This window comes from Puccinia triticina, chromosome 15A, assembly GCF_026914185.1.
Source record: "Puccinia triticina chromosome 15A, complete sequence".
NCBI lineage: Eukaryota > Fungi > Basidiomycota > Pucciniomycetes > Pucciniales > Pucciniaceae > Puccinia > Puccinia triticina.
In genome coordinates, this window is record NC_070572.1 from 3878464 (window position 1) to 3904148 (window position 25685).

At 43.5% G+C, this 25685-nt stretch overlaps 4 protein-coding genes across 4 annotated transcripts; 2 read left to right on the forward strand and 2 right to left on the reverse strand.

Annotated features, from left to right (window-relative positions):
* Positions 1-2755: 2755 nt before the first annotated feature.
* On the reverse strand, positions 2756-3478 carry PtA15_15A389 (uncharacterized protein; the record flags this gene model as incomplete). The annotated part of the gene is made up of 4 exons (XM_053163590.1): positions 2756-2934; positions 3006-3113; positions 3202-3303; positions 3424-3478. 4 exons carry the CDS (start codon positions 3476-3478, stop codon positions 2756-2758), a joined length of 444 nt encoding a protein of 147 aa, XP_053027551.1.
* A 2638-nt stretch (positions 3479-6116) lies between these two features.
* On the forward strand, positions 6117-6410 carry PtA15_15A390 (uncharacterized protein; the record flags this gene model as incomplete). The annotated part of the gene is made up of 2 exons (XM_053163592.1): positions 6117-6237; positions 6304-6410. 2 exons carry the CDS (start codon positions 6117-6119, stop codon positions 6408-6410), a joined length of 228 nt encoding a protein of 75 aa, XP_053027552.1.
* A 3688-nt stretch (positions 6411-10098) lies between these two features.
* Positions 10099-10638, forward strand: PtA15_15A391 (uncharacterized protein; the record flags this gene model as incomplete). The annotated part of the gene is made up of 1 exon (XM_053163593.1): positions 10099-10638. One exon carries the CDS (start codon positions 10099-10101, stop codon positions 10636-10638), a length of 540 nt encoding a protein of 179 aa, XP_053027553.1.
* Positions 10639-15633: 4995 nt separating this feature from the next.
* PtA15_15A392 (uncharacterized protein) lies at positions 15634-19137 on the reverse strand (the record flags this gene model as incomplete). The annotated part of the gene is made up of 2 exons (XM_053163594.1): positions 15634-16572; positions 19126-19137. The coding sequence occupies 2 exons, from the start codon at positions 19135-19137 to the stop codon at positions 15634-15636; spliced, it is 951 nt and encodes a 316-aa protein (XP_053027554.1).
* Positions 19138-25685: the final 6548 nt, after the last annotated feature.

Sequence of the window (25685 nt, forward strand, 5' to 3'; positions counted from 1 at the left end):
ACTGAACTACATACAACCTTATAGTAGGAAGATGCAAGGCGGTTTAATTTTGAATTGGAGGTGGATTTGTATTGAGATCTGTGATGGTGCCAGGTGAAGCCAGGCGCCAAATGTGTTGAAGGCCAGTCAACAATACGAGGAGCTGCACATACAGCGGTGAGATCAGACACAGTTCATTCACAGGAAAACAACAAGCGCTCAATCAGACAAGGGGACGCCGAGTTGAGAAGTTCGATCGCGTGCTGAGAAAGACAGGCGAAGGGGGAAGGGCCGGCAAGAGCCTGGAGCCTTTGCTATAATGAAAGGAGCCAAGCTGGGGCCGCCCGAGCGCAAGTTCACGAGAAGACGGGCCGCGTGGATGGCTGGACGGGCTCGTGGATGAAGGGTTTGGTGATTATAGGATGGGAAACCGCTGGACAGAACAAGAAAGGCTCGAAGGAGGGGCTCAGAGGTGAAGGGGGGTGGAGGAGAGGGGGAAAGCAGCCAGCATACATACAGTAGGGCCGAGCAGCTGGGGTGGGTGCATGCACGGTCAAAGGGGGGAAATGAAATGGATGATGATAAGGGATTGGTGATCGCTGGCTTTCAATATGGAAAGACAAGATCAAAGCAATCAATCAAAAATTTAGGAAAGGAAGAGAGCGGGAGCGAGGAAAAAAAAACTGTACATAAGGTAGCCGATGGCGGATGAAAGTGGTCGAGGAATGTGGCCGTAAACCTAGCAGAAAAAACCGAGCAAAACGGTTTGGATCATATGCATGCTGCACTAGAGCATGTCAATTTAAATAATTCCTTTCATGCCCATCCATCAGATTCGTACGTATGGGCTGGCAGACCCAAGCTGACGATCACCCGTCCATGCAAGAACAACACGCTCCAAGCTTGGGTTGGTCCACGGCATATTTTAACGAGCGAGTCTAACATACCCAGGAAACTTGGGTGTTGCCCAGGAAAACTTGGGTATATTGAAGGGGGTATGAATATCAAATTACCCTGATCAGCCTGCGGCAGAAGAACAGTTTGCAAAACAACGTCTAGTAAAATTCCACCTCTCTGTGCCAGGCGACCACAAGAACCTTTTTTCTTGGATGAGGAGGCCTGCAGTGATCAGCGGAGATCAGGCTGGCAAATTCATAGCAGACTAACAAGTACATAGGGATTGGAAGCTATGTACGCACCAAAAGTCCAAGAGTCTTGTACTTGACCCGCTGCCGTGGATTTTTTTCAACCGTGGTGTCGCTGACTTGTTGCCCCACGGGTTTGATGCAATATATGAGTCTATTCATAGAGCCGGCGCCATGCACAAACTCGCCGACTGATGAATACGCCTATCAGGATTCACATCAAATCAAGAAGAAACTATTTTCTCTTGCCTCCTTCAGTCCGGCTGAGCTTGACGCGTCGGGCCATGCATTTTGTATCACAAAAATGGGTAGCCATAATGCTGTTTATCCGGCTTGTATGTACAAGGGAGCATCGTCGTCTAGCATCATGAAAGAAAGCAACAAAAAGTTCCAGCTGTCTGCTGGTCTCCATACCACAGAAGCTCTATCGTGGCCCCATACGTAGCGTACATAGCTGAGTGCCAGAGGAAGCCAGGATATTGGAGGCAACGGACTGCAACAAAACTGTTGATTTATTACTTGCATTTTTAACACCATGCATCCATCCACATAGCTCGGCTCGGGCCTCGCAGACTCGTGCCCGGCTATCTTATGCAAGACTGTTGAAATCTTCACCAATGCCCGCCATCTGGCCGGGATCCCCGCAGCCGATGATGAATTGGCAAAGCGAGCCAAACTCTCAACATCGGGATTTGATCTTATCCGATCTGGATCGAGGGATATGCACAACTTTATAAACTCGATGACAGCTTATGTTTCTTCCTTTCCTTTCATCCCCGATTTTTTCCCCGCCCCGACTGTGCCCGGGCCGCAGGCTGGCACTTGATGTGGAAGATTCCATCATGACAAACCCGCACACGCTCAGAACAGCACTGGTAGCGCCTTCCTACAAGGCTCCAGCCATTGAGACTGCACGGTCTTGATGGTTTTAAAGGAATCCTCTGGGCCTTAGAGACTATAAAAAGTCTTCAGGGTCAACAGGCTCCGGCCATTGTGACTGTGCAGTCCCAATAGACAATTTTTGCAGTCTTGATGGCCGGAAGGTTTAAGGGCCAGAACCTTTCGGCTGTCAACTCCCAGGGAACACTCCGGCCAAATAAAAAACCAAAACGCAAACCGGACTCCAAGTTTCTTTTAACCCCTACTGATGCTGTTTTAGCAGCGACATGAAATAGGTGGCGACATGAAGTAGGTGTAATTGTATTGCCCAATCAATTCAACAAAAAAAAGCCATCCAAAATCAGATATCCAATTCATGCAAAGTGAAAATTTGTCATTAGATCCAGTTGATTAGGCCATCTTTTGCACCATGATAGCAGTATTGAAAAAAACTAGAGTAGAGAGAAGAACAGAGGTTGGAAAAAGAAGAGAGAGGGACAAGGTGAGGAAATACCTGGGACAGCAAAGCAAAGATTGACTTGGTGGATGGATCAGGAAAGGAGTCCTTCCTTCAATGCTGCCCCAGGTTCATTACAAAGCTCATACATGTGGGTGGCATGAGCGACGACAGGTTTGTAGCAGACTGAAACAGAGAAAAGAAATGGAAACCTCAACAATCTTAAAGTTTTGTTGTGGAATGGGGTAAAATGAGCCTGAATTATGTTGATGTGTGGTTGAATCTAGCTTGTGCTTCAAGTGACCAATACTGGTGCTGAAGGCGGCACCTCTTTTCTTGTGATTGGATCCCAAAAGTTTTTCTCTCCATACAAAAAATTGCGAATTTCCGCCGTTGACTCGGCCTCGAGATGCGCAAGACTTCTTTGATCTACGCGTTTGAAAATGGCGTCAATCTCTGGCTCTTTGGAGGATTCTAAAAGATCGAAAAGGAGAGAGCTTGGGGTCAAAAATAGCAACAACCAGAGCAAACAATGACGATTGTACCTTCTGTCAAAGGTGTCTCTGTGTTCCGCTGCGAAGGAACTTTTTCAATCCTATCCGGATCGGAATTGAGGGGAATAGGTGTACCAAATGTCTTGTTGGGATGTTCATCTGATATACAGATGTAGAAGTGGTTGATCGGTTTATGCAAATGAGCTCAGAGTAGATCAATATGTGAGTTAATTATGGAAATGCTTACCCTCGGAATCCCAGTTAACCAATGTCGCTTCGGTGTCCTTTGCACCCGGAACGCGTGTGCTTGACTGAAATGGTTGTGGAGATCCTCCTAAATCCACAGTTTCTGTGATAGTTACATGTATATGTCAGTCAGGTGCTCCGCGTTGAAGGGTTTATTATCAGCCAGTTTGCTATGGTTTGCTCACCGGAAATTTCACTTATTCGGTTACTTCCTCCAACGTACGGCAGCTCTGGGAGCGCTGTTGGTCTTGTAAGTGACTTCGTCCTTGGTAGACCATCGCCTTTGCGGATGCAAATTAGCCAGATCAATTATTAAGATCCCTCTTAACGTTCCGCGTTAACTGGAGAATTCACTGTACACTTACAGCCAAAACATTTCCTAATGAAGCTGGGGGCGCCTCTCGATGGAGAAATTAAACAGGATAGGTGAACAATGAGAACGATCAGCCGTTGGATGGAGGTAGTGAGCATATTTGATTCAGCTCCACTTGAATTTTATGAGCTTTGATGCAGGTCGGCTTGGAGAAAAAAATGATTGCGGGCTCTGGTGGACATTTCTGAACGGCCGGAACCCAGCGCTATTTAAGCCGACGAAAGTGCTTGGCCGGATTCTTGTCGGGCGGGTAGCATAATGATATTTCCCTAGACAGCAGCTTACAGCTAGATAGTTTTCAGCGACGCGTGGGTAGGGGACCGCTTGAGGCAGTGCAGCCGTCCCTGAAGGTTTAAGAGCAATGTGTATTTACTACTCCGATACAGGTCAGGTCAGTAAACATATTCTGCGTTTGTTGCGGTATGGACGGGGTGATCCATGCCTCATCGGCCCTTGGGCCTCCTTGCAAGTTGCTTCAAACACCATGCTTCGACAGGGGGTAGCGGGAGGAGGACCCCGGCAAGCTTGTACTAGACAGCCTTACGTAAATTGTTTCAAAAGGTTTTTTTTTGCAAAAATGATACTTACAAAAACCTGTAAAATTGGTTTCAAAACACAGCTATTTTTTTTTTTCCTGGGACATATTCGACGTGGCCTGTTTCAATCTTCTTCGGCCCCGTTTGGAGCCAATATAAATATAGGTACGGTGGACCTGGACCGACACCATTTGTGTCAACGAAAACAAAAACCAAAAACCAAACTTTTCGGCCTGTTTCAAAGGCAGTACATGTGTACACACCTTTTCGGTCGGGCTGAAACGAGTACCAAAACCCAATAACCTTCCCGGGCCTTCAAAATCAGGCCCAACCTTTTTCATCAGGCCCGAGTCATTGGTGAGTATGTACATATATAATTTTTGACTTATGGGGTTGCAAGCTCACTCCTGTCGGACTCCCCACGCGACGCGCTGATAACCTCGCACACGTCCCCCGACATCACCATGAACGCCCCTAGCCACAACCTCCACAAACCTCCGACTCTCCCTGATAATGAATTCGCGCCCCCTAGGCGGGGGGCCGACGGGTATGGGAAGGGGAATGGGACGAGGGGGGATGGGCCATCAGGGCGGGAAAGTAGGCTCGGAGGCGTACTTGTCTCTCCTCAGCTCTCCATATTAATGCGTTTTGATAGCCTCTGTTGTAACAACCGAGGCATCCCGATTTCGGAGCTCTAATCCATGAACACCTAAGCTTGGTCCGACTCATCCCCTTTGCCTGAAGCTCGGGAATAAAGCCGCGATAAGAACCAACAATAAAGTCCCGATAAGAGTGTTTGAGATGATAGATGGACTCTGCTGTAATAACCGAGACATCCCGATCTCGGAGCTCAACTCAATGAACACCTCAGCTTGATCCGACTCATCCCCCTCGCCTGAAGCTAGGGAATAAAGCCGCGATAGGAGCAGTGCGGACCAAACTTGTTTGAGATGATAGATAGGCTCTGCGATACAGACCTAGCCCTCCTCACCTCCGTTTTGTCCTGGCGCTAATGCCAAATCAACTATCCATGTATCTCCAGCCTTAAGAGACAGTAACTTGCCATAGTTAGTACTGTACATAAATTGTTGATCCGGGACATTTGATTTCTCATGTGGTTTGGCATGGATTCTTGGCACCACAATGATGATCTGTTTCACCAAGTGGCGTGTAGTGCTGCCAGAGCCAGAATGTCCTTCCTTATCTCGCTGGCATCTGTCCCAGGTGGAACGGTGTCCGTTTCTTTCCTGGCTCCTTGTCCTGATAGCGCAACTATCTGCCGAGGCGGGCTGGCCGACCACCAGAGTGGGGAGCCAGTCCGAGAGCACGCGTCAACACCTCAGAACAGAAGCAGTATGGGTGGGAGGTTTGGAAAGATTCTGCAGCAGCTTGCACGAGTAACAAAATTGCCTTGCTGATCCTATCTATCTCTGAATCAATTATGCATGTACCTGAAACAAGCCTTAGGATGTTGCAGTGGTTTTAGAGTGTGATACATAAAATGTTGATCCAGGATGTCCGGACTGCAATTTGCTGTGTTGTTTGAGCTGCATTCTTGGCACTATGTACAATCATACCAAATGGCTCCTTGTATCTCAGTTTGTTCCCTCATCTCTTTGCACTCCACACCACGTACCCTCAACCCATTTTACAGCACTGCATTCCATTCAAATCAATAGAGTGGATCCTTATTGCCAAATTCCACTCCTCTTCCACCAAACCACCACACAAGAAATGACTCCAGATTCATTGGCCAAATTAGAAATCCCTGAACTTTCACAACACCTACAAAATGAAAACTTTTCAGGGATAGCAGAACCATATGTGTTGCGAATGAGTCAAAAACAAAAAAAAGAGACATTTTCAATTTCAATTGAGACATTTTCTAAATCTAAGTATTTGATTGTGACCGATGATTCTGGAAAAAATATCCTCTTTCTTGCACAATTCCACCCATTAGCAAAAGATTCCAACAACAATGATGAAACTACAGAAAAGTTGATTCGAATGATCAAGGATCTCTTCAAAATGAGTTTACATCGGCCCCATCAACCCAACCAATTTACACTGAATGGAAAGATGGCTTGTATTGGCTTCCGAGGTGGCAGAGAAGAGGGAAAAACTGCTGGTATGTCTTGCATAATTAATCATGTTCCTTTTTAATTCCTGACCATGGAATTATTTCCTTTGACAGGAGTTTATGCCTGGGCTGATGGCCTTACAGCAGAGGAAATTGGAACAGAACAAGAAATTGAATTGTCCCTTCCTGATCATAATGAATTCCTATGTGAAAGAGTTTGACACTTCTCTGAATCAGCATATGAGAACAATCAGAAGATACTTCAAGAATTTGGGGTTCCTAGCTGGGCTGCAAAGGATTGGACTGATTTCAGCACTGAGCCTCTCTACAGCAGTGTTGCTATTACAACTGAAGATTTCTACAACTCCCCACACAAAGACCCAGATGCAAACCCTCTGACATATGGATTGTTTAGCTACATAGACTGCAAAAATGGTGGAATGCCAATCTGTCCACCAGTCAATGTCAAAGGACATGCCTTCCGATTTCCTCAATTTGATTGCAATCTGGACTTTGGAACAACCCCTGGTATAATTGAGGTAATGTGGCCAAGCAACAGCCTTGAACATCACACAACTGCACCACCAAAAGCTTTGAGGAGCACTGAAGATAAAACACACTTTGCTTGCTCATTCCAAATCAGTGAACGCCTCATGAAAAGAGCTGAAATCTTGAACAAACTGAATCCACAAGAAGTGAAAACCAGAACAGTCTCACGGAGTGACCGACTTGCCAATTGGCACTCTAAAAATAGCCACAATATCTGAGATTGTACTCAACAGAATTGTTTTGTTTTGTTGGTGTTTGAGCCACTGTGCCAGAAAATCCAGTAGTCAGATCAGATTTAGTGACTCAGTTTCACCGGCACCATCCTCAAGATTCAAGGTTCATTAAACAGCCTCAAGACTCATTCATCAATATCTTCAAAACTCAAGATTTCCCCCTGAAAACTCAAGACATCAAGATCTAGTACATCCCTTAAGCCATCCCATGTGTTTATGATTTTATCACTTACTTCCCTTCTTTCTTTCCACTTCTCTTCTTTTCCTTCCATTTCCCAAATTCCTTGTTTTCTTTCTTGGTCCTAACACAGCATGTTCTGTGGGTTTATTCCTTGTTGTGGTGTTCCCTTTTCCTTTTTGTTTCTTTTCTTCAGTCTTGTTCTCCTTCATTTGTTATCTTTACATCTCTCAGGCTTGTTTTCCTCTCTGTTATGTTCCCTCTCTTTCTGTTTTCTCCTTCTGCTTTTGTTTCCTCTCTTTCTACTGTTGGCTGTGTTGTGCGTGCGTGGAGCACACAATGAGGAGATCAAATGCATGTGACAGACTGTCCCCTGGTTTCCAAGTTGGCCAAAATTGGAGGAGAAAGTGACACATTTTTCTGCAACTCTATGCAACACTATGCTCCATAGTAGTTATCAAACTGTGGCCACTTACATTAACATTATTTGGAATCCCTTGGGAAAACCTATTTGATTGTTCCAAAATCTGCAGCAGCACACCACTGTCTTTGCAGTGGCATAGTGGCAATCTTTGACATAGTGGTAATGCAGATAAAATTCACTGATTTGGTGGCACCACCCAAATTCTCTGATTTGGTGGCACCACCCAAATTCTCTGATTTGGTGGCACCACCCAAATTCACTGATTTGGTGGCGCCACCCAAATTCACTGATTTGGTGGCAGCACCTAAATTCACTGATTTGGTGGTAACACCTAGATTCACTGATTTGGTGGTAGTGCCACACAAATCCACTAATTTCTAAGTAGTGAAGGAGCAAGTAGAATTCTAAACTAATTACATGGATGATACCAAGGCAAAATTCTGCACATAAAATTACAAAAACCAAAAAGGCCAGCAAATAAAAATTATCATATGCACTCATCTTATGTAGTAGGCAGAAAAAAGTGGTTCATATGGCTTTGAGAAGTGGTAACATATTTCAGGATTCAATGTGCTGCTAGAGGTTTTGCACCAGAGCGGAATTTTCAAATTTATGACTTTCTATTTCTGTGCTAAGACTGATACCCCTCCAAAAAAGCAGTATTTTTGAAAAAATTCACACTTGTCAGCCAATTCCAATTTTAATGAGGACATAGTTCTGTAAATCCAGCAATGGATTAAAAGTCCAATTTTTTTTAGAGCAAACCAACCAGCATAAAATTGGGAGCAGTAACCAAAAAACAATAAAACCTGTGTCCAAGGGTGAAACTGCTGCGCTGCACTAAAAGTGCGGCCAATTTCCCCAGCAGCGCAGCACAGCAGTCCACCACTGATCCTCAAGCCCAATGAGCATTAGCACAGCGCTCCAAACTCTGTGTTAACACTGAATTCAGTGATCTACCACTGACTCTTTCTGGTGATCAGTGTTAGTGCAGTGCCAAAAAAAGTGCTAAAGCTGACAATTAGCACAGCACAGCAGAAAGACTGCTGACCGCTTTTCCAGCTTCAACACACTGATTTTTCTGCGCAGCACTAAGAACGGACCATTGGTGCAGCAGCAGCGTCAATGGGAGCAGGGTGCGGCACATTGACACCCATTTTTTTGATTGGATGACATGTGTATTTGTATCCCCACTCACTCAATCAACCTCCCTACCAACCCTTCACCCCCCATCAGACCTCACCTGGACCTTATAACCAAGATGGGGTGCAGAAAAATAATTGTGATGACCCTGAGAAGGTGGTAAGGGGCAACGTTGTAACAGCTGCGCTGCGCTACTTTTAGCGCAGCAAAGCGGTTAGTGCAGCAGGTTTTTGTGCCACTGTGCTAAACTCTGGGAGAACCGGCCAGACCTCTGCGCTAAACACTTTCTGTTTTCCCTGGGGAACAAAATTATTTTAGCGGGCTAAAAAAAGGGGTCACGTAGTGCTGAACCGCTGCACTTCAGCGGTTTGAAAAAGATGAAAGAAAATGGTTTAAATCATATTAAAAGAGGTTTAACATGAAATTAAATTCCGCTATCCGCTAAATTAGCGGATAGCGCAGCGGATTTCCGCTTCCTCTGCGCTATTGCTAATTGCCCTGGGTGGGTAGCGGTCAATCACTGCGTGTAGCGAGTAGCGCATTAGTTTTTTTAACAGCTTTACATGCCTCTGGGAAGTAGCGGTGTGACCGCTGCGCTGCGCTAAATGACCACTTTTTTTTAGCATAGCGCAGCGGTTACAACGTTGTCAGTGGTCATTCAATAGTTTTTCTGCTGTGCTTCCAAGTTAGCGCAGCGGTTTCCCACCTATTGACTGCTGATCATGTAGCCCGCTAAAACTTGAAGGTTTTTTTTTCCACTGATTTTAATCGCTGCAACCAGCAGGAAATTTCCCCTCAATCCGGCCAGGTGGTGCCAGTTACAGTGATGGGTTTTGGGTTTAGGCAAAATAATTGGTCTGGTACATGGTCACACAGTTGTATTCCTTACCAAGGGAGTTAAGGGTCCTTGATTTGCTGCTTGAATTCCCTGCCAAGGGCAGCATGGCAACTGGTTTTATTTGCCATGCAGATCCAGGGGCTCTTTGATGGTTTGCCACGGCTGCCAAGGGAGATAAGGGTTGTTGCACGTTGGGGGCTTCTATGAGTTTTAGATATAATGAGAGCATATGAGACGATACATTAGTCAAAAGCACTTAGTTCTTTCTCCCGTATCAATTAAATTTCAAAGCAACAAATTTCTACACACATATTTTCAATTTCTCAGCACTATCGTAAGTATGTTATCAATAAACAATTCAATAAGCACCAAGCCGGCCAAGTTCACAAATCAAGACTCGGCAATAAAAAATGTCGTTAATTTTGTCTACAGGGACCTTTTGGTTGCAATCAACGAAGATGAGGCGGACTTTCGGGACTACGTTGGGGAAAGGACGATTTTTTCTGTCAACAAACGCATTGAGGCTCAAGTCAACAAAGCAATCATGGATTCTCTTCCTGGCGAAGGATTCGAGTCAAACGCAACAGATAATCCCGCACCAATTTCGGCTCGTGACTCCCGTCTTAGGGAACATGCCATGGCCTATGAAGAAGATTTTCCACCATTGAAGATTACCATAAAAGCCGGGATGGTCGCAATGCTTACAGAACCGGTATTCAGCAACATTAGTGTGCCGTTAGGAGCAAAAATTGTGGTGAAAGAAATGAATCCATCGTTTGTGACGGGAACAGTTATTGGAAATGGTCAGGATGGACGAAAGATACTGGTCCCAAAGGTGGTTCGGTACTACTCAAATCCGGAATACATGCAAGTTCCATTCTCCCGGTCTCAATTTCCGTTACGTGCGGCCTTTGCGGTTTCTGTTGGAAGCGAGGTGTCCAATATGCTATCTCGGGCAGGATTGTTGGTACCAGCTGCCAACACCGAGGGCAGATCAGATGGTGACTGGGGACTCGAGGCAGCTCTGGCACGTGGATGTATGATCAAGGAGTCAGAACTATTGATTGCTGAATACAAGGAATAAGGCTTGTGAGTTTTTCAGCTTATGAAAGAGTGAGGAAATGAGATACAAGACTGATTTTTCTTTGCATTTTTTTTCTTAAACTTGAAAACATTTTAGAGAGTTTTCAGTAGTGGCAGGCTTGTGTTCAAGGCCTCTTGATCTGGTGTGAATAGTGTGTGAATATTGATAGTGTGATGCGAATAGTTTTGTATATGGAAGTAGTTTTAGGGTGTTGCAGCAAATAAACAGCTTGGTGACTTGCTATTCAAAGGCCTAAATGAATAAACCATCTTATCCTTACATTGAACAAATTTGGAGCAAAGTTAGTTCATGATGCCAACACGTGATAATTGAAAACAACTGCAACCAGGATTGGCAGATGTCACTGGACTCTCCATCACTTTGTGGGTTCAATGAATGAATCTCTTTTGATAGATCATGGTGTGAGTCACCCCCATAATGATAAATGGATGACTTGTTTTATCACTGCATCAATTCATGTCAGATTGTAAATAATTAGTTCTTTGCCACTGCTACACCTCCCAGCAAAAAAAGTCTTGTGAAGATAATTAAAAAGGATCAAATTTGAATGGTAGTAGGTTCTGGGACAAGGAGAACCTGGTAGGAACTTTTACTTTTATTGTTGTGCTAATTAGTGGAAGAGCAGGTCCTTATGTTTTGTCAAAGGTTTGAAGTCAATGAAATGATAATCTGATGATGACTCAGAGTAGGAAATGATAAAATGTATTTAATAAATGTTAAGGGTTTGCAGGAGGGACTGGATTGTGACCAGGAGGCAAATTAGCAATAATATATGGAAGCATTTCATCAAAGACAGACCAGACACCTCCAAGTGAGATCTCCAAAAAATCATAACCCAGCTCTTGCATTACAGCACTAGCTAACTGATGGAACCAGTCAGGTGTGTGAGTAAACATTTCCTGTCTTTCTGGGTAATCATTTTCCAAAATAGATTCGATGTGTTGTTTCTGAACTTGAATAATTTGATTTGTGGCTCCAAAGTGTTCAGGAGTTGAGTATGAAAAGTTTGGAGAGCATGACGTGGGAAGCTCTGTGAATTTGTCCTTCCTTTTTCTTGATGCATTGTAGATTGATACCCATTGGTTAATGCTCATTTGAAGCACTGGAATCCAAAGGAACAGGAACAAGAGTCTATTGGCAAGGAAGTCAGCCCAAAAAGTTCCAAAATTATTTGATTTGAAATCATAAACTGGCCTTTCAATTTCATCATCCTGATTATATTTCCCCGCTTCCATTTGTCTCAAAATCATATCAATTACTGGTCTGTTGTGCTCCTTCATCATCCTTGACCATAATGACTCAATTTTCTGGTTGTGTGTGGACTTGGTGTAATGCATGTGTGTGTTTGCTTCTTCAAATGTGATTCCCAAATATGCTTGAGTGAGTTGACCCAAATATCCAGCCATTTCACCAGTTTCAGTTCCACGGTCTGTGGTGACCATCAGTGGAATTCCACCAGATTTTGCCGCCACTTCAAGGAAGTATACCCCAACATGCTTGGGATCATTGTTGGTGACATGAGCGTACATTCCTAGAATTTTTCGGGACCAAGCATCAATAAAGCCGTAGATTGCAATTCCATATGGTTTCAACTTGTCGTGGCCGTCTGCCGTCCAGATGTGATTTGGACCATTTGTCCTGAAGACTCTACGTTTGCAAGCATGGCGCAGCCTTTCAGACATTCCTTCGGGGTCTAGCTCAGATAAGAGTTCATATACAAGGAGTCTAGTTGGAATTAATAGAAACCTGGATTAGTATTTATTTGATAAGGACAGTCAAAGTCAAACATACCTAGGTACGTGGGTTTGATATTCTTGAATCAAAATCTGCCTCATCCTTCTGTATCCAGCCGAGTGTGCCAGTAATTGGGTTCTTGCATGGTGCATGAGTGATTTGACCTCTTCTCTGGTCACTTTTCCTTCAGCTATGTCATTGCGTCTTTGTTTTAAATTGAGGCGTACCAAGTATCTCTCTACAGTACGCTTAGCTACATCATGACCAGTATCTTTCATTAGTTTTGATTTCATTTCAGAGACAGTGAAATTCTGTTGGTGTGAATCAACAATTGATGCTTGTAAGTCTGGTCGAAGTTCGGAGGTGGTTGATGTTTTTGGGAGGTCACAATTGCGAAGTCCCCACTGAGATCGTCGGCGATTGAGGGTACTTAAAGACATCTTTATCCCACATTCCTCTACTAAGAACCAGTGGATTTCTTGACCTGTTTTTTTCTGAGATACAAGAGAAGCAATGACCTCCTTAATGTCATTCTCCGAAAGAACCTCTGGGAAATCTGAACGGTCTGGATAGCTGAAATTTGAAGTGGCCGATGAATAGTCTGGTTCAGTTCCATCTGAGGTATCAGGAGGATCCATAGTTTAAATTGAAAGGAATTAAGACTCTTGAACTAGTTTGAAGCAGATTACGCTACTGGGGTTTTTTCTTTGAGGAATTGATGATGAATATGAATCGGAGAAGCAAGGTGTTGAAAGCTTTCATTTACTGGTTCAGAATGCGAAGTGTAGAGCTTGGTAGGTGCAACCCTGGTCAACAATGCAAGCCACCAGTTTCCATGCCCAGCACTCAAAAGGGAAGCTCTTTTTCTGGTTCAGGCTCCTTGAAACCATACTTCGTTGGAAGTCATTCATCTATTTATCCTGAAACCCATCCGCAACTTCCTTGATTGGCATTTACCCATGACCTTTTGGGTCGCCATTTGCATTGCTGTAGCTAGCTTTGATATCTCTATCACTCTTCCCCTGCCAAAAAAAGTGTGTCTGCAATGCGAATTGAACACTGGACGGGAGTGATTAGTACATATACGCTATTATTCGTCTATTATCATCAATTCTCCTTGGTGGAAGGGTTGGCCAGCATGGAAAGCCCTTTTCATCTCCTGTTCACAATCTTGTCTAGAGTCCGCATCCTGCGTGGGAATCTGGAGATGCGAAGCAGTCTGCCCCTGGTCGATACCTGGGCCTTCGATGTTTTTGCAGTCCCTGTGAACCATAACAGATTCAGCCTGACTTTGAGTGATGTGCATCAATGATGCGAAAAATTTGATTCAATCGCCGCTCCTGCTAGTAACAGTTGTTCCGATCAGCCGTTGGGTAAAACCGAGCAGAATCGGCAGGCATCTTTGATGTTGTTATTCCGAACAGTGATCTGTCTTTTGTCTATCGCTTTCCTTTTTTTGTGTTGATACATAAAACGTGTTTTGGCATATGCTTACTATCTGTTTTTATCTGCCAATGATACGTTGGTATAAATGGAAGGATCCCAAGACACGATTGCACCGCTTCCCCTGGAATCTGAACAAGATCCCAATGGTCCCGAAATTCCTTCCTTCTTCCGACTATACCGACCTGAATCACGCGATCCAAAATGAAGAATACATTAAAGATACTAAAAACTTACTGGCTGGAACAAAAATTTAGCTGATAAGGTTAGCTAATATTGCAATCGGTGTAAACATATGTCTTGCTGTACAGCTCTTTTTGGCGGAGTAATGCAAGATTTCTCAATGTTAAGTTTGAGCCAATGCAGTTTTTTGTATAGCTCTTTTTGGCGGAGTAATGCAAGACTTCTCAATGTTAAGTTTGAGCCAATGCAGTTTTTTGGTCAAGTTTTGTAATGCAACTTTGTATGAATAGCATTTCAATAATTACAAGAAAAAGATTTTTTAAAACATGGTCAGAAAGGATGAAAAGATGAAATATGGCTGAAATCAATAACAATGAAATTTTGTAAGATGAAAAGCTAATAGCGTATAAGTATTTACAAGAAAGGTTATTTTTCTAGTATAGTGAGGAAAGATGTAAACATGTAATATGTGAGGAGCAAAGTCAAGAAAGAAAAAGCTAATATAAGAATATAAATGGAAAGCTTAAAGTATTTACAAGAAAGGAAATTTTTTACTTTACAAATCAAAGAGTAAAACAGGAAGTAAATGTAATAAAAAGTCTAGAAGAAACCATTCCAATAATGCAATAAAATGAAGATAGAGAAGTTGAGGAAAGTGTTTACAAAGAAAAAATACTGGATAAATTTTCTAAAAGTTCATTCATTTATTGAAGTTTTGGGAGCCTGCCGTAGAATTGAAGTAATTTGATTGTGAAGCACTTTGATATCTTGAGGCCAGAAGGTGAGCTAATGAGTGAGGAGGTTTCGTCCATTTCAAGTCAACTGCTTTTCCAAGATTCAGAGCCTCGCACACCTCATTTCCTGGATGACATTTATGCGTGTTTAAGAAGGATTTGATTCCTTCAACACTGGTATTACCATCAGACCAGCAACTAAAAGAATCATCAGATTAGTATTACTCATAGGTAGATTGGATAATAGGTTAAATAACTTACTCTGGATCCATATCAACAATTTGTGGGTCAGTAAGCATTGCACCAACACCCTGCAGGTCACTAACCAAATACTTTCCATGTGATTGGTTATATGACCAATGGGTAAAAGCATCCATCAGTTTGAATAATTCGACATCCATGCCTTCTTGATTCTGTGGTATTGAGAAGTTGATGTTGCTTGAATATTTGACGTAAGGTCCATTGATTGCTGATTCTAGGAAGTATACGTTGGTTGGTGATTTTATATCACCAGTAGCCACTACTGCATGAAGAACAAGCTAAAGGATAGAGGGAAAAATAGTTTCAGTACCTTAATTTGCTAGAATATAATTTGAGATGGAGTTTGACTGACCTGAATATTGGAAGCCTTGATTGCAAGACTTTCATCCAACTGAGTACAATTCAACAGACTCTCCTTATATTCTTGAAGGAGATACGCAAATCCCTCATACATAAGGGCATCAGTTGCATGTTTGTGGATGGATGGCTCAACATCGGTCCTCCGTACTTTTGCTACCCAGTGATTGATATGCTGATGTCCTCCTCCCAGGTCAGTTTTCACCTGAGCAGCATAAGCTGTTCGCATGCTTCCTTCACCTATTTTTTGATTCAGGTTGACTCAATAGGTGATTGGGTAGGTAGCGACATGAATGCCATTTGAGAGTTGAAATGTAGAGGATGGTGGTGTTGAGGTAGTTGGAGGGGGGCCAGTGAAGAAACATAAGCGATTTCCAATTATCCACTCAGGATCTGGACCGCTAGTAGTTTGATCAGTTGTATGAAGTACACGCTTGCTGAGGCGACCCAGATGTGCTGCCAACTCTTCCGGATTTTTGACTCGCTTGGAGGCAGCTGAGATGCCAAGAGCCCACGACTTGTGAATTGCTTTTGAGCTGTTTGTGACTTTTGCTGGTGAGGTATTCCTACGCTTTCTTGATTGTGTTTCAGTAACTGTGTAGGAATTTTTGGTCTGATTTATCGTTGAGGACATGTCTTGAGAGGATGATGGACTGGAGTCGTTGGTTCCGGGATGAAAATACATGAGGTCAAGGACAAGCTTCTTGCGAGAGGAAGTCTCACTGATTAAACTGCTCAGTACTTCTTGGTTGGGTATCTTAGCAGTACCTTGGCCCAGGAAGAGATACCTCATAGGCGAAATGGCAAGGGACTTGATTTCGGTATGCGCAACAATATCGGGAGCAAAAACCTTCCAAAGTTGGACGCGCAAATTATCGTAGAGACTTGGGTCGTTGAGATTGACAAGCTGTTTGGTGCAAAAAAGCCCTTTCTTGTCCAGAAGGACTCCATCTTCGTATAGCATGAGTGAGCAGTTGATTGTCCTAGTGTTTGGTTTGTTAGCCTTTGTGGGTTCTTTTGACTTTGTCATCCGTGATTCTCGGGCAAGATGACGCGCATATGCATTCTCACCAGCATGATTCGCACTGAGAGAGTTTGATTGGGCTGGGATGTAGGATCTGGAAGCGGCTGGCAGGGTGTTTGATTTTGCATTAAATGGATTGGAGAATGGAACTGGTTGAGTGCGATGTGATTGGGATGACTGAGACGGACGATTTGGAAGGGATGGAGGTTTTTTTAGCAGGAAGGCTTCAAGGCAAGTACAGCATGAATCACTCCATAGCTCATCTTGGGTCCATTTTTTGCACTTCTTGCAAAGGGGCATGATGTTAAGATGGTTAAAAGTAGGTAAGATGCTTAAAAGTGAGCTATGGTAATAGTTTGCGATGACTGGTTGATGTAGTTTTGTATGGATGACTGGTGGGGTACGGTTTTTAAGGTTGATTTGATTTATTTTTAAGGACGGGGCTTGGCTGGCCCAGGCATTGGATGATCTCACTGATTTGCTGATCTTGGTAGGCCTGGCCGTGTCAAAGTTGAAGTGCAGTCAGCCAGACTGGAAGCACCTTGCTGTTTCCAACGCAATCAATGCAACCTGAACCAGGCAGGCAACATTGCTTCATTTGCCATGTGTAATGATTACAATAATTCGTTCGTAAATTTTAAGCTCATCCTAGGCCATATCAATACGATAATCTGACCAGGCTTGTGAGATGCAAGTACCAAGGCAAAGAAAAAATATGCTCATGCCGTTAGTTCCAGGCATCGGCTTCAGCCAGGTTATAGTTACAAGCTATTGGCCTGGCGAAGCCCCCTGACAGTACACCTCTGCTCTAGATCGGACAGGTTTAATATGTACTGTACATCACGGAAGCTCTTTGGGCACTCTCTGACCGACAACCCAACGACAGAAGTGGCTGGGGGTGTTCATGGTGATGTCGAGGGACGTGTGCGAGGTCATCAGCGCGTCGCGTGGGGGGTCCGACAGTGAGCTTGCAACCCCATAAGTCAAAAATTATATATGTACATACTCACCAATGACTCGGGCCTGATGAAAAAGGTTGGGCCTGATTTTGAAGGCCCGGGAAGGTTATTGGGTTTTGGTACTCGTTTCAGCCCGACCGAAAAGGTGTGTACACATGTACTGCCTTTGAAACAGGCCGAAAAGTTTGGTTTTTGTTTTTCGTTTTCGTTGACACAAATGGTGTCGGTCCAGGTCCACCGTATATAGGTGATATAATCATTTGTAAATTCAATAAAAAATACAAAACTCAACATAAAGAATCCAATTTTTTTTGTAGGAAACCTACAGTACTGGTCTCATCAACTACAAAGTCAGATTTAACTGATTCAGCCATCTTCAGCACCATAATACCATTATATTGCTTTGTTTTGGTCAAAATCAATATAATGGTACTACAGTACTGAATATGGCTGAATCAGTTGAATCTGACTTCGTAATTGAAGAGACCAGTATTGTAGGTTGCCTAGAAAAAATATTTGGAGGCTTTATGTTGAATTTTGTAGTTTTCATTGAATTAACCAATGATTATATCACCTATGTTTATATTGGCTCCAAACGAAGCCTTCATTTTTTAGAATAAAAAAATGTCATACTTGTGTAGCTTGTTTCAATATTTTATGTACATAGTTCCTAGGATGGAAATAGTGGTACTTGTAGTAAAGCAACCTCCAATCACCAACCAGGACCAGTTTTTCTTGGCTTCTCTTGTTCTAATTTCCTTTTCACCAAGTAATAAACCAGAGTTATGGCCAAAAAAATTGTTCATGAAACAAAAACAAACCCAACTTCCAAAAATGTCTGCAAAGTTGCTTACATAACTTGTTTCAAATCTATATTCTGATTATTTGAAAAAAGAAACATGCTGATGTAGGTGGTTTCAAAACACTGGTTCTGCTCAAAAAAACAGAACTACAGCTGTTTCAAAATGCCCATTTTCCAAGAGATTACGTAAGTGTGTCTGCTTGCCGGGGTCCTGCAGGAGGTTGTGGGGTCCACGGAAGAGCTCCAAGTCCAACCAGGTTAGGTCGGCAAGTGTTGTCTGTTCCCAGAGTGCACCTTGTCATCGTATGCCGACTTGCCAATTAGCCCAATAGTCAACATGTTTCCTATTGGTGTTTCTCTTTTCTTGATCCAAATTTTTGGTTTCATCTTTCTGAGTCTCACTCACTGGTATCATCTCATCACCAGGAAAAAAGGAGTCACTTGATGGCAAGTGACATGATGCAGCTTTGGTCTCAGCTTGAACACTGCTCCAACAACTCTAACTGACAGAACTTGGCCATTTTTCCCCCATGAAATTCTACTCTGACCCAGGAGGGAATAACATCATTTTTTCTGATGTGCTGGCAGTATCCCCAGCATCCTTTCTGATCCCTGTTCAAGTGGCCTGTATCCTTTACAGTATCATCATCACCAGGTCTAAATGAACCCCAGTCTCCTTTCCATTGAATCCTTCTCTTCCCCGGCACAACAGTTGAGTTCAGACCTTGTTTACCCCGCTTCCAATGCTTCAAATCTCCAACACTATTTTTTGGCCATCATTTCTTGGATTATCATTCATCCACCTTCACCAAGGGGATCCATCCCCCTTGTCTTCTCAAAAAAATCCCCAACTACCCAGCTATATAGTTTTCTCCTCTTTTCTTCTGTTTAATATAAGGGCAGCTCTTTCACACCATCCAATCACTGAACTGCCTACGGTCTGACACCATAGGAGCTTCATAAATTAACAGCTCTTTTCATATTGGCCAAGGACTCAAAAGTTTTTTTTTTTTTTTTTTTGCACAGTCACTGTGCATTGAAGCTTGGTGAACAGCAACCTTTGACAAAGGCTTGTGCAGCACCAGTCACTGTGCATTGAAGCTTGGTGAATAGCAACCTTTGACAAAGGCTTGTGCAGCACCACAAACTTCTTTGGAGCGCTTGCATGTCAACTGGCATCTGTTGTGAAAGTTTTCTTGCAGTTAATGCTGCTAAAGTTCTGCTCCACCAGAACATCTAGGTACAGAAGCCCTTTGTGACCAGCACCAATTGCACAAGTGATTTCTGACTTTTTGTTTCAGTTCTAGAAATAAAAGATGTAAGTTATACTTCCCAGCCTGGCATCTGTACAGATTTATCTTAACACAAAACCCAAATCTTCACAGCTTTGGGGTGTTGCCTTCAACTTTATGGGCCTTGATGGCGCACCCACCATGTCACTTACCCAAATCAAGGTCATTCAATCATCCTGAGGCCTGTGGAAACTTTTTTCATTGATCACCTTCAAGAAGTGCTGTTGCACTTGAGCATTCCAGCTTTCACTTATCACCTGGTACTTGCTACAAGGTGCTGGGACACAGTATCGCTTAGCAAGTACTGGAAGGAAGGCAGAAGGGGGGCTGCCCCTTCTGACCTCAACCAGGGAAAAGAAATGAAGTAGTTCTGGTGTTTATTCCAACAAACAGAAGGATGTAAGTTTTCAGGTGCAAGCCTGAACCTGAATCCTTTTGGGTGGGTACAAGGTGTTTGAAAAAATGAGAGCAAACCTGAAGTGAATATAGCTCTGGTGATCAAGGAGGAGTTCTACAGCCAGGAGCGCAAGACTTGTCCTCTGAGGGGGCATTCCTATATGAATATCCCAAAGCTGGGTGGTGGGCCCGCACGCATGACACAATTTTTAAACCCAGACCCAGCTCATATCACACAGGTGTCTATCTCACTAAACCGCCTCCATGGACAGGGGGTGACTTGTCAGTTTATTACTTGATCCCCTGCAAAGAAATCAGGAACACTCCTGCACATTTTCCCAACACCTGGGCAGATTCTCTATGTCCATTCTGACCTGGAAACCTGTTATGGCCTGCCCCTAGGGCCAAGGGGGCTGCTCCACAGCTGGCAGTGGGCACCATTTTCAGGTGTCACTTTGTCTTTGCCAGGGATATTTTCTCACTGCTCAGATGCTAGGGCCAGGAAAATGGCACCTAGAGGAGTCCCAAAAGCCAGGAAGTGGCTTCCCAAGAATCCTATGTGTGGTCAGGGAAACTATTCAACCCCAAAATGCTTTTCTGCCTCCCTATGTGATTCAACACAGTGAGAAATTCCCGGTGTGGTGGTCATACCGGTAGAGGCCCACAAGAGCATCAAAATCATCAAGTCAGCAAGATCGGAAATCTCACCAGCAAGACCCTGCAGCCTCAAGAGTATGATCCCTTCCCTCACTTTCTCACTTCCTCAAGATTCTCAATCCCTCCCAGATTCTTTATTTTCCTTTCTTGGTTTTGTTCTGTTTTTTTGTTTTGTTTTCTGTTTAGATTCTTTATCATTTGATTGTGTGTTCTCTTTCTTCTTATTCTTATTGGTGTTGCTTTATCTTTGATTGCTGTGGTGTTTTCTTCTCTTACTTCTTTTTTACTCTTTTCTTGTTTGATGTTTGTAGTTAGGGATGTGATGACATGTCCTGTGACATGTCACTCCCCAGAGTCCAAGTTTGAGTTTGAACTTGGAGGATGGGACGGCATGGGACTTGCTCTGATCCAAGAGAAATTCCATCACCGTTTTCTGATCCACTGGCAGTATCCCCAGCACTATTCCTGATCCTGATCCCTTATTATCATCTGATCCTCAACAAACCAACCACCACCAACGGTATTCCATCCCCGTCTTCACTCAAAAATCCCCCCCCAATCCTATTGCTTTCTGATCCTCATGTCATTTGCCGGACCACCACAAGGGCAGCCTCAACAGCACCCATCCCCTGAACGCTTTGCCTACTGCCTGGCACGGTAGGAGTTTGACACCAGGAAGGAGGTGCTAACTGTTGAAATACTGCGTCTTCCAATTATGAATACACAGCAAGCTTTTCCAATTCTCACGCTCATAGTGAATATACCGAACTTTGCACGCTCATAGTGAATATCCCGAACTTTAACCTAACCCAAGCTGAAAATTTCCCCGACATCAAAACCGACTCCACCAAGCCTGCTAGTCTTTTCCTCACGCGCAACAAAACATTCAATCGTGAGGAAGAGACTAGTAAGCAAAATTTTCCCCTTCCAGATTCCTCAAGTCATCAACATCAAAATCAACAACAACTAAAAACTCTTCCCATTATTTTCTTTCCCCCATCTTTACCCATTAAATAGATCACCGTTTCTCTTGCGCGCGTCCCTTGTAAAACCCAATCAATCAAATCAAATCAAAAATCACACTGCGTTCATTGCATGTATGCCCAACTTTTGTTTACATTCTCTTTATCATTCTCGTCTAAATCTGATTGTTTTTCATCACCTCTATCTTTTCATTTCTTCTTATTTGTTTTCTTTTAGGTGTGTTATTGCTCAAACTCGTCGTGTTGTTGCTCAGCTTGTTCATCAGATTCTCAATCACTTTTATAAGGTGCCCTCAATAATTTCTCCGAGATCTCCGATTGAATTCTATCAAAATTTACACTAACTGGGCTATGCTCCCAGGGGAGTGACAATAGCGGATTACCAGAGCCGGGACTTTGGGAGCAGACCCACATCCAAGGGTGTGGTGTCAAAGGCGCTTGACCCCACAAGGCACCCTTGGGGCCAGCTACATGATGGTGATGGTGGTTAAATTCATCCCATGCTGGCCTTGGGGATTGGCATTAAATGGGCTTAGCCCATGGCCAGAATAAAGATGCACAGTGTTGAATTTCAGTCCTGTTTCCACTCATCCCTAAAATCCCTACACTTTCTCCTCCCACCATTTCACCTTATTTATCCTCCACCATGGGCTTGTTTTCAGATCAAAGATATTCTACACTTATGAGTCCACATATTATGGTCTGATTGTATTTGGTGGTCATGTTTGCTCACCGTACTAGCCTTGTTAACTTTGCTCCTTGCCTAGATTAGTTTGTCAAACTTTCCCAAATCCTTCTTATCTTCTTGTGTGCGCATTCTCTGCTGGGGATATTGATGTACCTTTTGACATGTTACAATGAGTCAAGAAGTTTCTTATTCATTATCATTTTTTATCCATTTTATTCTCACCCACAAGTTGATGCCATGTACATAGTCTATATAACCATAGCCTAGTCCAGAGTAATCAAATCATTTCTTCTCTCCTTCCTTTTCTGCTCCGCATCTGAGCCGCATCCAGTGTTCCATCCATCATCACCACCCCTTTTCTCAAGCACCCTCAAGAGCTCTTCTCTTTTTCCTCGCCAGCAAAGAGTTGAAATCCAAACACACAGCTTGGCCCGGTATAGGACTTTATCATTCAGGTGAGGGAAATGGGTGCTTTTTAGGCTGCCCTCACTGTCAGTCCATAGAATTCAATAAAAGGATCAGAGAATAGTGCATAAAAGACAAACAGAGTATTGAGAATGGTCAGCAGTGTTTGGGAAGAGGATCTTCTACGAAAAGCTTTCATCAACAAACAAGTCGACATGGGCGATGCTTAAATCCGAGAAGCCAAAGCTTTTCCCGATCGAATTCCTTGCTTCGTCAACCCTCAAGGATTTCCAAGAGTTTGTTGCAAGCAAGTGCAATGATCAGTTTGACGGCGCCGGCGATCTCATTTGAAACGCCATTATCAAAGGATCGCCACGGATTGAGTGGAAAGTCTCGATGAATATTGATGATGGCGACGAGTTCAAGAAGTCCGCTGACTACCAAATCACGGATGAGTCTTCATTTGATTACTGGACTGCTGCCGTCATTTTGACTGGCCGGGACCGCACGAAGGCGTCATTGGAACTTCTCATGATCAACCCCGAGACCGCCAAGAAGCAAGCTAAGGCCGCCATTGACATCAAGAAGCATGTCTTGACCCAAAAGGCTGCGATATCAGTCTCATCATCGAAGGCCACCAATCCATCCAATCCTTCAGCAATCACCGTGGCGGGTGATTTCAATGTGATCAATCTTTATACTAATCAGATATTCGCTGCGAACCCGCCCAACGTGAAGTACGAACCAAGAATGCCTGTGCATATCAAACCGACCGATCCCACTCAATATATACCTCTGACTACTGCTATGGTCCAACAAATTGACAATGGGCCCATGCCATTGTCCGTATTTTCCCTTTTTTCCCATCAATTTTCATAACACTGACAGGTGGTTGCTTTTGCAGGTTGAAGGGAAGGCGGGAGTAGACGTTCGCACCCCCCCTGCTGATTTTAAATTCAAGAAGTTGTCCACGTCAAAAAAACGCAAACTCCAGAATGTGTCTACCCACTGGAGCCCCGGCCCCGAGTCCGATTCTGACAGCGCGTCCGTAATCAATCTCGAATTGAACCTCCTTGACGAGTATCTTCCATTTGTCAAGATACCGGCGTCTGATAGAGAAGGTATCATCGCCATTCTTACCCAGAACAAGGCGACAAATCCCAAGGTTTTCCAATCAAAAGATATAACTCAAGATATAATGAGACAATGGGGCTTACCCGATGTCTTTGTTGCCCAGTTGCGCAACAATGTCCACAAGTTTGAAAACTTTAAATCTTCTGAGTAGATTTCTATCACTTTTTTCCTTATTCACAGAATCATCCAGCATTTACCCTAAAAAAATAGCCCATTGTAGCCTTAAATTTCCAAAAATAAAAACCCATTGTAGCCTTAAAGTTCCAAAAGATAACCCATTGTAGCCTTACAGTTACCCAGTCTTCTCCAATCACTTCTATCATGAATTAAAGCCTTGAAGTAAACTTTATCTTGATTTTATCATATTTGTCTCATAAAAATTACCATCTTTGATTACCTCCGCTGCAACTGGCCACTTTATATCACATGAAATCAAGACCAAGTGTTCACAGTTTAGTCAAAAAAACCGGAATTGGATGAAAAGAGACTCTTTATTTTGAGACCTCACAAAGCGTGGGCACTGCAATATGGTGGAAGAACTGCCTAGCAAGCAAAATAACTGTCCAAACTTGGCATGGGCCATGGTTATTGAAAAGAAACCACACAACTGGGTTGTGATGACACTATAGGCTCCCATATGCCATAAATTGCTAGAAGTCTGCTTTCTACTGTTGCTGCTCTTGGAAAAGGTGAGGAAGGACAGTTGGGCACTGGTGAATATGACAAAGCAACTCACCGAGCTTGGAAGATGGAAGGATCTCATTTTCTCCCATTTTCTAATACCCACATCCAAGAGATCAGTTCTTTTGCGATATAAGTTGACTTGGATGAAATTCATTTCATTAAACAAGCTATTGTTTGAGCAAAGTCAATGCACATCAGAGGTAAGAATATTGGAAAGAGGAAATGATCAGATCGGACACATAAGACAGTTAATATATTACTCTACATAGATTTTTTGAACCAATCGGAGATACACTAGTAAGCAGCACGGGATCAGATTGAGGAAGGTGAGAGCATAGATTCTTCACCTCGGACTGGGGGGAACACAGTAGCCAGCGTGTCAAAAGACTTTGTAGCTGAACTCAGTAGTCAGGAATTCACCGGTTACCTTTCGTATTTCCCATTCGGGGTCAATGGCATCATTAAGGACCTGAGATGCTTGTAAATTGTCCTTTATCGCTGCAAATACGAGCTCTATTGGATTTAACTCCGGGCAATACAGCGGAAGGAACAAAAGCCGTACCCCAGCTGCCTCACAAAGGTCCCGAACTCGTTCGCCTCAGTGGATAGTCACATTGTCGCATACCAGAACAGAATTGTAATTTGGGTAGCGATTCATGCAAGGGAGCTGAAGTGCGGAGTCAGCTAGACAGACTAAGAAAAGTAAGAACATGTTGTACAACTTACCAAGTCGTACTCAAGGAAATGTTCAAATTTATGCCCATTGAATGTTTTGGGGGTTGTTGTGAGTGCCGTAAGTCCGTCCATCGAGATTGCGGCAAGTAGACTGAGACGGAGGGGATTTTGATTGATGACAAACCTAGTGGCGGGCGTCCCTCGTGTCGAACTGGCATATGATTGGAGCAGGTCATTATCGCAGAATGAGCTTTCATCTGCCCAGAAAAATGAAATTCAATCAGTTATTTTCAGAGAAATAGGAGAGATAAAAAGGATTACTTGCCTGTGAAGACCAAGAAGTCCGCAGGGAAGAATTCCATCTTCTCCATAAAGGTGTACTTTTGAAGAAGTGATTTGCGGATGTTTCTTTTCTCGGGTTTCTTCAGGGTGATCGACAGTCGCTGGACAAGGTTTTGGTGGACCGTCTCAACGCATAGAAGGGTTCCGCTGGAGTCATAGAGTCATTCTTGGATTTCGGCCAAGAACAAGCCGGGCTCTGATCGAACGAGTTCAACAATGAACTCACACTTGTTGTTGGTGAGTGTGCTCGGTTGGCCCCGGGCCTCGTACTCG